The sequence below is a fragment of the Panthera leo genome, chromosome A2 (assembly GCF_018350215.1).
Source record: "Panthera leo isolate Ple1 chromosome A2, P.leo_Ple1_pat1.1, whole genome shotgun sequence".
In the NCBI taxonomy this organism is placed as follows: Eukaryota; Metazoa; Chordata; class Mammalia; order Carnivora; family Felidae; genus Panthera; species Panthera leo.
In genome coordinates this window covers 28,926,100-28,943,633 of record NC_056680.1, presented here as the reverse complement: position 1 = coordinate 28,943,633, position 17,534 = coordinate 28,926,100, and the positions used below count along the sequence as shown (strand labels likewise).

Genomic DNA, 17,534 nt, shown 5'->3' with positions numbered 1-17,534 from the left:
TGTCTGGATACCCTCACTCTCCCCTGCCAAGAATGGCCTGGAAGGGAAGTATTCTTCCCAAAAATCAGGGATTATAGCAGAAATCACTATGCAGGAGTATAAAACTCCCAGACCCACTTAAAGGCCAGGAGGGAGGCAACTGGCAGAAGCAGCAGACACAGGTGATCACAGGCAACCTGCAAAGGGAGGTGGCTTGACAATTTGGCAACATAAACACTAAAGCTCTGTGTGGACAGAAGGTCTGGAGGACCATTTTCCTTTATGAGTCACTCTGAAATCTCGCTGTGCCGAAGACGAGAAAGTCCTCAGAGAAGTCCTTTCCTTCCCCTTCCCACGTGAGCACGAACAGCTGCTCTCACAGCCCCTCCCCTGGGTTTCCAAGGCAGACGCTGGATGGGGCCTAAGGACCTACTTACTAACGCGTCTTTGACACCCTAACTTGAAGACTTCAACATCCTCCTTTATGCCTCGCAAAAGAACTTAACAACTGAAACTCCGATTCTTATCACCTGCACCAAACAAAGGGCATGTGTCCACCCTGCCAAACCTTCCCTGGGAAGGAAGCATTCCCATCCAGAACCTGAAGAACAATTAAAGAGGGATGGGCCTTCCCAGCCAACCTGCCGCTTCCTTCCAGCATCGGCCACCCTTACCCAAGTTCTTGGCCTGCAGATGTGCACCGACACACAGGACCCAACGTCAAGAACCTTCTAGGTGGATGTGAGCCGTCTGATACGTGTGTTCATCTCTCCCATTTTCCCCATTGGCCCCTTCATAGTTAAGAAGCAGGTTGGCAAGTCTGGAATATTGACTCTGCTTGGAAGAGCCTTCCGTTTTCATATTCTGTTGGAGAAAGAAACCAGACATCTTTAGAAAAGGTTTGGACATCTCTGCTCTCTGTAGATGCACCTGCTCCACTTCACTGGATCCACAGCTGTGTTAATAACGCCCAGACCGCTGGTCATAACTAGAGTGCAGTCCTTGGATCTGGTACGGACTTGGCTATTCACTAGAAATGGAAACTTCGGCCTCAGTAAACCAAATACACAGGACAAATGCAAGGGCCTGGGGTGTTGCATGACGAAAGGTCCCACAGGCAGGAAGGAACAGGTATTGGGGGATGGATTAGCACTCTGGTCAACGAGCTTCTACGAGCAAGCAGCTGGCAATGCCTGAAGCTCTCCAAGGTCCTTTCTGCCTTTCAAGTTGCTTAGTGCAAGCTCAGTCTGAATGCTCAAGGTCTCCTCCACTGTCCTAGGTGTCCAAGGAAGCAGAGGCTGGCATTTTAAAACCATGCAGGCCGGCTGGAAACCCTCCAGAGACCCCACAGTGCATCACCAACTAAAACCAGAAGAGGGAGAAATCAAAGCCAGGAACTCTGCCAAATGCCCACTCAGGAGCTGGTAAAATAACAACAATGGCTAATATTTTCAAATGCTAACTATCCACCAGGCCTGTGTTAATTGCCTTACGGGGCCCTCCTCATTTAGTCCTTCAATGACTTCACAGAGCAGGGACTACTACACCCCACTTCACAGCCGGGCAGAGCTAAATGACCTCAGAGCTATGGGCGGCCTGGGTGGCTCAGCAGGTTGAGCGTCTGACTTCAGCTCAGGTCACAATCTCGCAGTTGGGGAGTTCAAGCCCCACGTGGGGCTCACTCCTATCAGTGCAGAGCCTGCTTCCAATCCTCTATCCCCCTCGCTCTCTGCCCCTCCCCCGCACACGTGCGCGCTCTCTCTCAGAAATGAATACACATTTTTAAAAAGAAATAAATGACCTCAGAGATAAATGATCTCAACTCTCTATCCTGATACCCAGACTCTTGCTTTCTAGTGACAGAGCCTTCCAGGAGGCAAGCCTCTCCACCAAGGACTAGAGTCTCCTGGTCCCATGTGTCAAAAGGGTACGGAAGGGAGGAGAGGTGATCATTGTCATGCAGGGGGGGTACAGCTGTGAAACGCTCTTCTGGAAGGCAAGATAAGGCTGGAAAGAGCACTCTACCCCAGTGCTATCAGATAAAACTACAATACAAGCCAGGAATGTGAGCCACATACGTACTTTTAAGTTTTACAATGGTCACATCACACGAAACAGTAAAAAGAAACAGGCAATATAAATTTTAGTAATATATTCCACTTAACCCAAAGTATTGAAAATTTGTCATTTCAACAATCAATGTACAATTTTAATGAGCTATTTTACAAACTTTTTCCATAGGTCTTTGAAACTCCGTGTGTATCTTAGACTTAAAGCGTGTCTCAATTCGGACAAGCCACATTTTGAGTGGTCACTAGCCACATGTGGCTGGCAGCTACCATATGGGACAACTTAACTCCACAGTTCATAGCTAAGCAAAGGCTCAACCTTTAGGGTGGAAAAGCTATATCCAGGGAACAGATAAGGGATTACCTGCCGTCATCCAAGTACTTGGTGTATTACCAAATACCAAAAAGTCATTTGATGTCAGCTTCACAAAAGAACTCCTTTCACCTTTTATCCCCGCTCTCCAATTTCAGTAGCAAAAATAACACTGATCAGGGGACCGCTCAAATTTTGAGACACAAGCTACCTAAAAGGTAACAATGAATTTATTCAGAGTAAACACAAGACACTTTACCAGATATAAACAACAGGGGAAAGGATCCATTTAGCCAGTCACAGTTTTAAAGACTGCTGTCACCAAGCCCGTACTTAACGCTTACTTAAATAGCTAAGAATTCAGAAAGGTGTCACTTTGGAATACAAACAGTCCTACAGGAGCCTTAATCTGATGCAAAACCTTTGGGCTTTGAAGAAAAGGAAAAATAAGCAACTAAATTTAAGTCCCTAAACCTGCATTAGTAAAGCTCACCAATTAGAATATGATGTAACCACCACCAAGAGATTGGATTTTTTTTTCCTTGTGAATAAATGAATGTGAGTCAAATATGAGCCAAAATCAATGTTGTGAATCAGGAAACCTGTGCACATGACACTTGCTATTGATACCTGCTCTTTCAGGTCCATTTCAAAAGAGCTCCATGGTTTAAAAATTGCCCCTGCAGTAGCAAGAATATAAAAGCCCCTTGGAAATGCTTTTCCTTATGCTATCCTCTAAGGCTGGCTAACGTGTCTCAGAATAGCACAGCGACAGCACAGAAGTCCTCTCCCAGACCAAATCTTGCAAAGAACTTCAAGACCTAGTTTAGGTGTTCGCAGGAAAAAGCTCTGTGATCAAATAGCAATGTCTGTCAAGCTAGGGCAATGAGGACCCTCACCTCAAATGCCAATTTCCAATCCCTGTGTAGAACACCTGCAAAATAACACAGGGACAAGAAGGAGACAAACACATGAACACGTACATGCTACAGACTTGCACTGAGTATTCCCATCCGTGTGCACCCAAGGGATAGGACAGGTCCCACGTTAACAGATATAGATAGATAGATAGATAGATAGATAGACAGACAGACAGGAGGAAGGAAAGACGGAAGGGCGAGAGTAAGACACGTACATCCTACCCACACAGGTAATTTCAGTAATGAGATACCAAGGGTAACTATAAACCTGTTCCGTTAAGGTGGGGGCAGATAGGGCAAATTGAAACCTAATAGCCATCTTTGGTAAATCTCTGTCAATAACAAATGTTCCGGTGCCACATGCACTTTAATTCATCCACCACCTACTCTGTTACGAGGAGAGGGAACATGACACCATCTAGAAAGGCAAGTTGGAATTCCGATCCGGCCATTTTGTTAACTGTGGGATCTCCGCTCTCCCTGAGTTCCCAGTCTCCCACCTCTTCATAGGGTCACATGGCACTAAGTGAGTTCATATGTATGCAAGCATTTCTTTCATAAATGTTAAGCAACAGATATTAAAAACGGCTAGGCACCATTTATAATGCCCTGTGCACCTGACGCTTTTCTGGTACTTTGCACTCACAGTCCCATTTCATCCCTGCAAGGACTCCAGGAGGTTAAAACTCTCATCATCCCCCATTTTATAGGTGAGAAAACTAATTCAAGTAACTGGCCCAAGTAAGTAAAGAACAAAGCGAGGATTCACGAAAGTGGGTCACTTACTTAAGTTGATGGACAGACCTGTGCAATTCAAAAACCAAACACATTTGCCAGCGGCCCCTTTCATCAGAATGCACCTGTCTCAAGTCTCACTTCGTCAAAACTCTTAAAGGTCCCAAGGCACGTGAAGAATTATTTCCCCAAACTCCTTTGTTTTTCTGGTCAGAGTGCTTACATCTCCAGAAATCAATTTTTCCTCCACTTGGCATCCCCAGTGAAGACAGGAACCTCTAGAATCAGCAGCAACCCCCCCCCCCCTTTGCATCAGTTGCTATGCCTCAGTAACAACTGAGAAGCTTCTCTTTTATTTTTTTTTTTAATTTTTTTTTTTTTAACATTTATTTTTGAGACAGAGAGAGACAGAGCATGAACGGGGGAGGGGCAGAGAGAGAGGGAGACACAGGATCGGAAGCAGGCTCCAGGCTCTGAGCCATCAGCCCAGAGCCCGATGCGGGGCTCGAACTCACGGACCGCGAGATCGTGACCTGAGCTGAAGTCGGACGCTTAACCGACTGAGCCACCCAGGTGCCCCGAGAAGCTTCTCTTTTAAAAAGCACATCCTAAGGGGCACCTGGGTGGCTCAGTCGGTTAAGCCTCCGACTTTGGCTTAGGTCATGATCTCACTGTTGGTGGGTTCGAGCCTCATGTCGGGCTCTGTGCTGACAGTTCACAGCCTGGAGCCTGCTTTGGATTCTGTGTGTGTCTCTCTCTTTCTGCCCCTCCCCTGCTGGTGCTCTGTCTCTGTCTCTCTCAAAAACAAACATTAAAAACACAACTAAAAAAAAAAAAAGCACATCTTAAAAGGGGTTCAGAAAAAACGAATGCCAGAGTTACCCACCCTCTATCCCGCGAGATAATTTTAGCAGCTTCTGCACAATCTGATCAGTTGGGAAAATGAGGAGCTGATATCTAAAACTACCAAGTTTTTTCTATTGTCCTCACCCTCCACGTGGCCTTTGCATGCATGTAAGCAGAGAAAATGAGTAGTTTTAGAAGAGAAAACAACTGGATGGAAGAAGAATAAAACAGGGTGGCGTCGACTAGCAATGAATTCTAGAAAACTTCGTTTCTAAGCAAAGTAAAGAATCACCATGGTGTACCAGCCAACAGCTGTCTCATCAAGGCCATTCGACAAGGTGATCAACCAATACTTGTGAAGCAAGCAAAAATGGTCAGTTCGGGCAAGCCCTTTTCCTAGACCAACCTGCCCAAAGCCTTGTCACAAGGTACTAGATCAACATTCATCTTCAGACTCTATGGTCCATGCAAGCAAACTCTGCGGCCCTCTGGATACCTCATGTCACTGTTACCAGAACAACCAAAGCAGACATGCGAATACCCATTTCTCTTTAATCAACCCTAAAACCAAGGGGACTACTGGTGTAAATGAACATCAGCCTCACAGAATGTAGCCTAAGTTATTCCAAAAGAGAAAAGTTTGTGATCATCAAAATATAACCCTGCTGCCCCTGAGGACATACAACTCTAATTAGAATGTATTTTGTTTCCAGCAAAAGATACCTTGGTGGCCAGCAACAGAAAATACAAATTTATCTTCTCTCTTATTATGTTATTTTATTTTTATTTTATTTATTTACTTATTTGAGAGCGAGGGCACACGCAAGTGGGAGTAGGACGCGAGGCTCCATCCCAAAGACCCTGGGATCATGACCTGAGCCAAAATCAAGAGTTGGATGCTCAACTGACTGAGCCACCCAGGTGCCCAGCTTCTTCCTTTTTAAGGATGGACTGCAAACACCATGAAAATATGTATACCCTTAATTCTCTTAAAGAAGACGTTAAGTATGAATACCCTACCTCTTATAAGGATACAATATATAATGTGAGATTTCTGGAAACCAATTACAATGATATCAAATGTCTGGTAATGTCTTGTTTAAGGGAGCATCTACTCATTCTGTCAGTCCTCAAATATGACTAACACCCCACCGATGCTGAAGATAGACCAGATGGAAGGAGGAATGACGTCCTGGCCTCAAAGAGCAAACAGTCTAATTAGGATCTGAATCATACATAAGGAATTCAGGTGAATATACCACATATCATAATGGCCACTTGAAGAATGTGCTAGAATTAGGGCGAAGGAATCACCTACTCAAATCTTCTGTCTATGCCAAAAGCTGGCCATTCTGCTGGTTTTCATAAGTTGTTTTTGGAAAAATTAAGATGTGCTATTTCCACCATACATTAAACCATGTATAGGTATCATACACAAAAAAAGTTAATGGCTCAGGGATGTTCTATGAAAAAATTAAGATACTTGGCAAGGGACCCACTAAAATGACATCTCCAGTATTAAATGACTTGGATCCTTCCAGACTGGTCACCGTCCTTCCCTCATCTCCTTCCTCTATAGTTTGGTAACAAGGAGGTGACCAAGAGAGCTGGTTCTTATACCAAATGATAACATTTTTCAAAACAACTTTTTTGAAACTGAACAAGCCAACAGCAATTTAGACTAGGGCCACAGAAGTCACAATACCGTGAAACGCCCAAGCAGCAGGCCACCTACACAGCCAAAAAGGACACAGCCAGGATGGCTGAGCTCCAGCTTGTATAGGCCAGACTGACAGGAATGAAGGCACTCTGTCAGCCAGTGGTGTTTGTCCTCACAGCATGACATGCACATACACATGCACTTACGCACCTCCAATCCAGGTAATACAAAACCTCAAGCAAGCAATAACCAAAAAAAGAGAAAAAAACAAAACAAAAAAACTTGCCCTCAGGCAGAAACTTACAAGTCTCCCCTACACAGATGGCAAACACCTCCAGGGACCAGCTGGATATTGTAAATAACCGCTATGGGCCCGGTGACTGCCCCATCTCAGGGGCAGCCACTATTTATTAATTCAAGCTTACCCTGTTGCCAAGCAAGAATATAGGCACTAAGCTGCAGTGCATCCAATTTTCCAGGAGTAACTGAGACGTCTCTGGGAAGCCACCATGAGGACAGGAGTTTCCACCCATTTGGGTCACCACTGTCCCCCAAGTGCCTGGAACAGTGCCCGGCATGCTGTAAATACTCAGGATCCACTTAAGGGCATAGATACAAAATGCCCCAATTTTTCATTTCATTTTTTTCTTGTCAACACAGTATGGCCAGATGCCCCCCGCAGAACTCCAGATAACCCGAATGACTGTCCTTCTCTATTTCTCTTCTCCAGGGTAAGATCAAGAACTAGCTTTGTGTTCTCTATTTAGACAAAGAATCCTGCCCCATAATCACAAATCACATTAGTTTTAAAGGCCCTATATGTAACCTCATTGGCACGAACAAGCCTCCGTTTTTCACCTGGACTCCAGGAAAAATAAGGTTTAATGTTTAAAAACAAAAAATAGCTTATAGGCATTCCATTAACCAAGATCCACTCACCACCTTGTTGGCTGTTCCCTCAGGATACTCTGTAGCAAGGTTAGCAACATAATCAAAGGGTTCTTAGAGCCTTAGGAAGCAAACTCTCAGAGGAATGTTAACAAGATGTACACCTCAGAAATCACAATATAATATGCAATGAGCATCTGACTTGCATCCTGCAGAAAGGCTACAACCTTCCAAACTGCCCAGCCTGGCACCAACAACCCCTAAAATCCCAGGCGGATTTCAGTTAAGGGTGGGGAAAACAACCCCAAAGGAGCGCAGGGTCTTCCTCAGATCCCATGCCTGGCTTGCCTGGCTCCCTTGGCTACTTCTAAACCCCAGAGGAAAAATCCAGAACCCACACCATCTCTTGCCACCAAATACAACTCCCTCAGACCTTTTCATCAAGTCAAAAAAAGGACACAACCAGGACAGCTGAGCTCCAGAGCCTGCGGCCCACACTTGAATGATATATGGGATAATAATACCACATTATTCTAACATAACCATATTCGATGCCACAAACAAAAGTTCTCAAAGTATAAACTACATGAGATCATTCTGACGAGGAATCAAAAAAACTTACCACCAACAAACTCACTCTGCCCACAGTTATTATCACCTTATTGAGAAGCTAAAGTAATTTGCTGAAAGGTCATCCCTTCAATGAAACCAAAGAAAGTCCTATACTAATTGCATTATTTCCTTATTTATTTGTGGTAAATACACAGAAAGACACCTTTACTTCACCTAGTGTTTATGGTCCTTGCTTATATGGGAAAAGTACCAAGGCGAAATATACAAGGCTGGGTCTGTCTCTTAATTGCCCTTCCTATGCAATTAGGAAAAACAGTTTTCAAACAAACAGCAACCAGTCTGAAATTCAAAAGTATCCTGAGAAATGATTAGAGAGACATCATCTAGCCAACCCCACTTACTCCAAGGAGTGACACCGTGGACAAGGGACAGCTTCCTTCAGCTTTAGTTTCTTCAACCTAAAGCAGAGATATTTACAGTGTCTACATCCAGGTAGGTCAAAGCTCAGGCACAGTGCCTAGATAATGGCAAGCACCACTGTTCTCATTTTATGGATTAAAAAACTGAGGCCCATTTGCCCAAGGCAACACTGCCATAATAGAACAAGAATTTCAACCTGCGCCTCTGGGGTCCTACAGTGGTTCCTGAAGAAAGAGGTACCTCCATCTGGGTCTGACAGTTCACTGATGCCCGCCCCTCAATCCCGCCTCCACAGGATGTTGGGTAATTCGCCCCTAGTTCATAGCCTCCACACTCGCTGAATGGGCACACTTCAGGAAAAGTAATTTTTTTTTTTAATAAACAGAACCCACTTATAAATAACAATTGCTTTGTAAAGAAATCCTTTTGACAATGCGTAACTAACGTGACCTGCAAAAAGTCAACATTTCCTTATTAATCCGGCCTATGCGTTTACATTTGGTAAACCGTTTATGGCTGTCTTCTCTATCCAAACTATTCCAAACTGATGATGCATTTATCTGATTTAAGTACACTGTGGAGTTTACGTGGCTGCAATGGTGTGAAAATTCAAATACCTCTTGGAGTCCTACAACCAGCGTGAATTCCTCAAAAGTATACCCATTGCGGTATCAATTGACAAACCTGTTTCATTCTCGTTAGAAAAATAGTATCACAGACCCAAAAATAAGACCAGTTGTCCTATTTTCTTGCATGGAAGTGTTACATATTCCATGAACTATGCTTTCATTTCTTCTTTTTTAGCTGCTCGATTTTAGCAGCCAACTGTGTCACTTTGCCACAGCCCAAAAATAGCTAAGTCGAGTGGTTTAAAATCGCATTTTGTTGTTTGGCCAGAAAACCATCATGCTGATTTCAGTTTGCAAGAAATTGATTCAAGGGCAGGAGCTACGCACGGTGTGTGGCTCTCCCCTGCACGCCCGGCAGGTCTGAATCTATGAAGACGGGGAGCCAGGGATGTGACGGCGTCCAAGTGCCATACGAGTACAAAATAAAAGCAATACCCAAATAGCACTGCTTGCTTCCCCTTAGCAGCACAAAATTAAAACCCAGGAATGCCAGTAACAGGCAGACTCATCCCCTTTGGTAACAACACAGTCCAGAAGGCCTTAGAAGAATCGGCACCCCAGGGTGCAGGGCCAGGCAACTCTTTCTACCAAGGATAACACCACACGGGGATCCTGGAGATTCACACGGCACCTTTTAAACCCGTGGAAAACATTTTTTCCATTTAAAGTTGGGAGGGGCGCCTGAGGGGGGCTCAGTCGGATAAGGGTTTGACTCTTCATTTCCACTCAGGTCATGATCTCTCGAGCCCCATGTCCGGTCGGGCTCTGCTCACAGCACAGGGTCTGCTTGGGATTCTCTCTATCCCTCCTTCCCTCCCTCTCTTTCTCCCTCTTGCTCTCAAAATAAATAAACATTAAAAAAGAAAAAGACTTTTAAGTTGGTAACGGGGAGACCCTCCTTTGTCCTGTGAGTGATGAGATATCTCAGACTTCATTGAGACTTTATTTTCTTAAACCTCAAAAAGTAACCATTTCACTAATTTTACATGGGATGTCCCCATGCCCGTCCTCTTCCTCCTTGCCCTCAACAGCAAAGCCAGGCACAAAACCCATCGTGCAAGTTTATGTAAACACTTTTAAAATGGTTTTTTTTTAATTTTACACACCCTTGTCTTTTTCAGTTCCATTCTCCTCTTTCCATATACTCCTGTCCAACTCTCTTTAATACACATAAAATAAAAATGGCTACTGTACTGAGTACCTCTCGTTCACCATGCAAAGTTCTAAGCCCTTTAGCATGCATTCTTGCTCAGGCCATGCAAAGACCTTAGGAGTCAGGGTACTATCACTGTGACATTTCGCAGAGAGAGAGAAAGAGAAAGAGAGATAAAGAGGGGCACAAAGAGGTGAAGTAACTTATCTAAAGCAGCACAGCTAGAGGGGGGCTGGCTGCAAAGACCATACTCTTATGTACTTCAATATATTCAGTATAACTCTCCACAGTTACCTGGTTTAAAAACAAAAACAAAAGGCATTAACAAGTTCCAAGCTCCTACAAGACTTCTTGCTATATGCAGACCCAACAGTACAGTGACCTTCATGAGAACACAACTTCTCCTTCAATGTGACAGTTGCCTCCCACCTCCCAGCCCCCACCCCCGGTACAACAGTAACACCACCCAATTCAGTTAGAGGGGCTTCAAAAAGAGAAGCACATCTCAAACCTAGTCAGCTGTCTTTCCTCCACGTAGCCCTAAAAGCACTTTCTACAATGTTTTTCGAAATAAGTGTATCAGATATTATACTCATAAAATCTATGAACCTGCATAGGCCTGACAAACCATCTCACATAGATTATACTTTTTTCTGTCAAAACACCAAACATTTTGCTGCAAATGATACCAGGTGAAAGGGCCCCTCCAGTCACAGGTGTCCCTATAGGAGCAGACAATGGCACACGGAGCCCTCTAGCTTACTTCAAGCAATCTTACACAGCCATCTCTTAGAAATTTCATACTTTTTAGAACCGGAGCAAACCACAAATTTATCTGTTATAGATTTCAACCATCAGATGCTTCTGAAAATGAAATTCACCTACATTGCTTCCAGATTTATTTTTTTTAAAGAAACGTTAACAATTCTGTGGTCTTGGAAATTGGAGACAAAAGGGAACTGCAGGAAAAGTAGGGAGAGGTAAACAAGGGATTTTAAAACACACATCATTTTTGGAGTGATTTTTCTTGGTTACAATTCCTCATAGACACAACCCCCTTTCCCCCAAAAATGTCAAATCAAAGTCTGTAACAGATAACCCTTTTCCTTACAATGGTGCCTTTGATTTTTTACGTGCACACAGCATTGCCATAGACCTGGATTTAGTTCTTTACAAGCAAGGTGGTCACTCCAATTTCTCAGGAAGAGAACCTGAAGTATCTGATCCTTTAATCCTTTGCAAATATTTAGCGTGGACCTAATGTGTGCCCAGGCAATCTCGTTCCAGGACAAATTCCACAAGCAACTCCCACTGCCTGCTGGGGGCAGGCTCTTAACCAAGAGAACATTTCTTACTTTCTGGAGCCCCTCCCACCCCCCCCCACCCCCCCCCCCACCTCTGTATTCACTAGCTTTTTACCTACATCAAGCTCTGGTGGGGAGCTAGGCACATTTCCTTGGCTTCCTTTATATTATTAGATACACAGGCCTCTAATTTTCCACACATACAGCCAAAAAATCACAAAATCACAAAATCACAAAATCAGTGATTACCACTTATCACCTGATAGCGATCAACCCGTACCAAGGTACATCAAAGGCTTATTGGGGAGGGGAGCAGATGGGGAGAATCAAGAATTCGTTAGATAACTTCAGATGCCCTGAATTTGTCCTGAAAGTTCTGATTCATGAAATGTGACCACATGGAAGTTGTGCCCCAGGATGAAAATGTTAATCCTATTTTTTTTTGAATCTTGCAATTCAGAATGTACACCCATCTTAGACTCTTCACCTGATTAGAAATACCGCTACACTGCCTGCATACAAGTAAAATGATGAGTGGAAATTCAGATTTAAAAAAAAAAAAAAACATCCACCATAAAGGTCAAGAGATAAAGCAGCAAAGCATTAGCAAAATTTAATTTGTCTTCACCTAGGTAAAGCTAATCTAAGTGTCCAGACTGTCCTTTGCGTCAAGAAGTTTCCAGAAAAACAAGGGAGGGGGTAAGGAGATGGGAGGGAGGTCCGCAGGAACAATTGCTATGGGGCATTTTTAATGATCTTACCTGAATGGCAAGAAAGTCCATTCCAATTGGTGCAGCAATATGTAACTGATTATATACATTAACTTGGGGAGTTTCAGAAAACAAAGAGGAATGTGAAAGGGGTTTTGTTTCCTTTTGCTGTCCCTGCACTGCCTCATGTAAACAATATAATCTTTTACTCAGTGAAAACAAGTCCATGATTATGGGGAGATGTTTCACTATTGAACAGTTGTGGGTTTTTTTCTCATTTCAGCCAACTTTTCCTTAAAACTTTCTGCCTCTGGCAGCAGCAACTTTCCGTTTCCAAAAAAATCCTGATACGCCTATTTGTATTCATGTTCTAACTTCATCAACTCTGGAAGAAGGACACTTTAGAAGGAAACATGGAAGGCTGTATTCCACAACTGTGTCCAAGAGACCAAGTTTCAAGACTGGACAAAGATTCAGGTTCAAACGAGACACATGAAGCGGGGTGTAGGGGGTGAGGGGACCTGAGTGATTTCTCACTCCATTCCTCAAGAGTAAGATTGCTAGCGTACAAATATTACCTCTGCGTTTTTCTAAGAAGGCCGTAAATGGGGTGCCTGGGTGGTTCAATCGGTTAGGCAACAGACACTTGATTTCAGCTGGGGTCATGGTGTTGCAGTTCATGGATTTGAGCCCCCATGCCTGCTTGGGATTCTCTCTCCCTCTCTCTGCCCCTCCCACGTGCACGCTCTCTCAAAATAAATAAAAGTTTTTTAAAAGTATCTTTAAGAAGGCCATAAAGGATGTCCATCACCAATAAGCAAGTACATGCAAATGATCCGACAGCAGGAGAGGGAGATTCACTGGACATCAATCACAGATCGTCTGATTCTGACACATCCAAAGTACACAGAGCTTATCCATCTGAAGTGTTTCCAACGTTGGCCTCCTAGATGTAATGTAATTATGGTACAAAACATATCAGAATCAAAGAGAACAGTTTCACTCTGAGGGTGGAAAGAGAGAAGAAATCAATAAAAAAAAATTTTATGTTTCTGCTGAATAGCTTACAAATGTAAAATACATAAAATGTTAACCCTCTCACGTAACATTTTATATCCTGTTGCAAGCACTTAAATTCTCAAAGATGAGCTATATATGCGACACGCTTAAGTGAAGTATGTACCGGGTTTGCTTTTAAATAACCAGCTGTTAGGGAGGGTGGAAGGGTATAGAAAAGATTGAATTGATCATCGCTGTAACTGGGTGGCGGGACCCACAGGGATCCATTGCATTTTCCTATTTTCATAAATCTTTCTGTAACAGCGTATTTTCTAAAGCACGTAGGAAAAGAACGTACTAGGCACTAAAACATGTTTGATAACACTTCTGCTCTGGAAAGTGGAAACATCTCTTGAAACACTAACCGAGATGCGGGTCCCACACCTGCCATATACTGTACTTTTGTTGGAAGACTAACTAAAAGCCACTGTTTCCGACCAGCTGGGGAAAAAGATCCATGGCAGGGCTGTTTCCAAAATCCTCCCAAATTACAGCTACCCTGCATCCGAAACACGAGCGGAGGGCAAATGCAAATGGAAAGTTGATCATTCTGAGAGGAAACAAAATAAGGGATTGGGGTTAAAACCTCACAAGGAGGACCCTATCCAATACCAGAAGCATTTTTATCCCTCCTGTCAACCAGATAAAAGCTTCCGAGGTTATGGAGGGCAAGGGGGGGGGGGGGTCCCCAAAGCAAATGAGGGCCCCCACTGGGTTTGGAGCGAGCCAGGAGCAGAAGCTCCCAGCTGAGGCTGCCTCCTCGCTCCAGGGCGCACCCGCAGGCCCCCGAGCCCGGGAACCCGGCCGCGTGCGCCCCAACCCGGCTCCCACCGCGGCCCCACCGCACCCAGGAGGCCGAGCCGGCCGAGCTGAGGTGGTAGGAGCCCCACCAGTGGCTCGGGGGCGCCCCCTGAGGTCCAGCGGCGTCGCGGCACCTTCGGAAAACCGAAAGCCGGCGTCTCCCACGGCTCTGACATTTTAACTTTGCCTGGTTCCAGAGGCTGCTTGCTGCACCCTCTCCAAAAGGTACTTTTCCGAACCACAGGCCCTCTTCCCCGAGCCTCACACCATTGCACCTTCCCTTTCCGACAGTCTTGGGCTCAGGGGCGAGGAAATGTGCTATTTACCTCGCCGCGTGGGCACGAAAAGAAAACGTGGAAGGTGCAAACTGTCCGAGCCCCACGAAGGCGGCATCACTGGAGGTCCCATTTTGGATTTCAAGCTTCCTGAGACACCAGGAAAAAGAAAACCACGGCCAGCCCACTGGCTGCACAGCCGAGCTAAGGAGGCGGCCAGAAATGGAAGGAGAAATTCCTCTTCTTTCGCAGGGCTGCTCTTCTGCTGCCTCCCACTGCCCCCATTAAAGCGTGACCCTTACAACGCTCGACCCCACTATGCACCTGAGCCCACTCAGCCGGCAAGTCTACGGCAGAGAAAGTCTAGAAGCAGCAGATGGGAAACACAAACACGGAGTCTTTTAAGGGAGAGAGGGCATTCTTAAGGAGAAATGTCCGCACCGCCCCTAGCCCCGTGGAGACGGAACCCCGGTGGGCAAACCCCAGGCCTCAGTGTTAGATGTGGACGCGCGTCCTCGCTCACCATCCGAGCTAGGTTTCGGAGCAGTGGCAGGAGCTCCCTGCGGTTCCGGGGGCAGGAAGATGCGCAGAGGGGAAAGGGGGTGCCGTAGAGAAAACATTGCTTTGCCTCTCTGCCCCTCGATGCCACCCCGTGCCTGCAAAAGGGACACTCGCTGCCACTCCCGGAGCAGGTCCCTGAGGGCAGCAAGAGCGCCCGCGCCCTGTTGCAGGGCGCACGATGGAGCTGAGAGACCCGCTGCACCAAAACCTTGCGCTCAGGCCGCTCAGGGACAGGCAGCTGTGACCGCCTGAAACATCAGGGCACGTTCCTTTTTTCCTTCATTCAGATAACCCCCACCTCTGGGTAGCCAAAGAGCTAATGGATGAGAGGGCAGAAACGGGGGGCGGGGGGTGGTCCTCCATCCTTACGAGAGCGAGTGATAAAAAAGCGAATCGCCCCCTTCCCATCCCTTCCCCATGCTAGGGCAGAGGACGTGGCCTCCACCCCCGGGGAGCGGGGTCGGACAGACTCCAAGGAGCTCGGAGCTGTGTAGCTGTAGCCCCGGGCGCGGGGGGTTGGGGGGCTCCAGCAAGAGAGGCAAGGGAGGCGGCTGGCTCTGCTCTCCCGGAGAGGAAAAAGGGTCCGCCAGTGGAGGGCTGGATGTGGAGGGTCGCCGAGCCGCACACTGCTACGTGCGGTGATTTATTATCGTCATCGATAGCCAATACTGTTCCCGTCTTAACCTGGCCAGAAAGCAGCGGGTCTAGGTCTGCCAGCCGCGAACAGCCTGCAAAAGGGCAAAGATGAAGGTAGGCAGGGCGCGCGAGACAGAAAAAAAATCCGCCCCGTTGCGAACTGGAATCCAGCTGCCGACCACCCCCGCCCCCGGCGCCTCTACTGGAGCAGCCCCGCGGAGCAGAGTTGCTGGGCAAAGGCGCCACAGGGTCGCGGTTGAGGGAGCCACGGATCTCCCTAAACCGCCTGCTCCCAGCCCTCCTACCGCTCCCGGGCCCCAGCGCCCGGGAAAGCTGTCTCGCTCCAGCACGGAAGAGCAGCCTGCCCCCCAGCCCCGAACGGGGGTCGCCCCTGGCTCCGGACACCAGAACGCAAGCGGCTCCCAACATCCCCAAACCTCCACCACCAGCCTCTCCAAAGGGTCGGGAAGCCACAAAGCAAGTCCCCCAATTCCGAGCTCCTTCAATCCTCTCCTAGGCGAGGGGCGCACCCTGGGCCCCCCAAACCCACAGAGGCATCCTCCCCTGGCCCCAGTCTCCTCAATCGCTCCAGAGCTCGCTCTCTCCCGAACCGCGGCGTGTCAGCAAAGCGAGCTTTTCTTCCTACTCCGGCTCCCTCAGAACCCCCCCCCCCCCCCCCCCGCCAAACCTGAGCGAGAGCAGACCTCTACGGCCCCTTGTCCCCCCGCCAGCCCTTGCTTCCATCCTCCCCAACCATCAGCCTCCCTAAACGCCGCCAGAACCAGCCGAGCGGATCCCTCTCTCTCCTTCCCGGGCGCCCGGCCCCCCTTCGCCCTCTCCAGGGTCCTCGGGACGGGCGCCCGAGCTCCGTGCCGCGGCGACAACTCCGCATCCCCCCGCGCGCGCCGGCCAGGGCCGGGTCCCCTCAGCGGCCGGCACTCACCGGGGAAGCACACGACATAATGGAGCACGGAACTGGTGATTTTCAGGAACAAAATCCACCAACACGGTTCCAGTAACCTCCGCATGTCCGAAAACGCACATCGAAAAGAGGAAGGCAGGGGGGGTAAACTTGTTGAATAAGTTCTTGCCTCCGTGTGAGCCTCCGCTAAACCCGGGCTCTTCCCCTGCTCGCCCGCTCTACGGGCCCCCCGCGCTCGGCGGCCCGAGTCCCCCTGGAATCCGGGAAGCCGCCGAGCGCCCCCCGGAAAATCTCAAAAAGTGACCGGGAACGCGGAGCCACGCTGGGGACGATCCTCGGCGGAGAAGGGCTGCTTTCCGTTCAAAAAAAGAGCAAGCCGAGCGAGCAGGGCCAGTGAGTAGTCGGCGGGCGGCGGCGATGCCGGGGGCCCGGGGCAGGCAGGGACCGCAGGCGGCGGCGAGCAGCCGAAGATCCCCAACTTGAGTCGGCGGCGCGGCGCAGCCCGAGAGCCGGCGGGCGGCGGCGGGGCTGAGCGCGGCGCGGCGTCTCCGGGCTTCAGGCAGGCAGCTCCTTCCAGGGCCCGGGGAAGGAAGGAGGCATGTTTGCGAGCGGGGAAGGGGAGGGGAGAGGCGGGGGGAGCGAAGAGCCCCCCCAAAATAGAAACGGCCGGAGGAAACGGAGGAAAACACAAAGGATCTCAGAGGGGCGCTGGGGCGAGGGCGCCTTCAGTCCATGCTCCTGAAAGTTGTGGCTCCAGCGCAGGCTGGGGAGGAACGAGGAGCGCGGGGCTGGAAACTGGCCATGCCTCCATACAGGAAGTAACATGTGAGCATGGATCCTGGCAGAGACTTTAAAGCCGGCGAGCAAGCGAGCGAGCGAGCAGGGGGCGCGCGGCGGCGGGCGCGGCGGCGCGCGAGCAGGGAGCGCGCGGCGGGCACGGGGGCGCGCAGCCGGGCTGCGGGAAGCGGGAGCGCGCTCACCGCGCTCTTAAAGCAGCCGCGCTCGGCTCCCGCCTCCGAGGGGTCCCGCCGCCGGGTTCTGCCCCCGCACAGCCAGGGGTACTGCGGGCTCGGCTGAGGCA

At 48.2% G+C, this 17,534-nt stretch overlaps 1 protein-coding gene across 4 annotated transcripts in view; it reads right to left on the bottom strand.

Annotated features, from left to right (window-relative positions):
- Positions 1-17,277, bottom strand: part of PTPRG (protein tyrosine phosphatase receptor type G) — a 712,285-nt gene extending 695,008 nt beyond the window's left edge. For all 4 annotated transcript variants that reach the window (XM_042929870.1, XM_042929872.1, XM_042929873.1 and 1 more), the window contains exon 1: positions 16,475-17,277. In XM_042929870.1, coding sequence (XP_042785804.1) covers positions 16,475-16,559 — 85 coding nt within the window. In that variant the 5' untranslated portion in view covers positions 16,560-17,277. The remainder of the gene's footprint in view (positions 1-16,474) is intronic.
- Between the last annotated feature and the right edge of the window lie 257 nt (positions 17,278-17,534).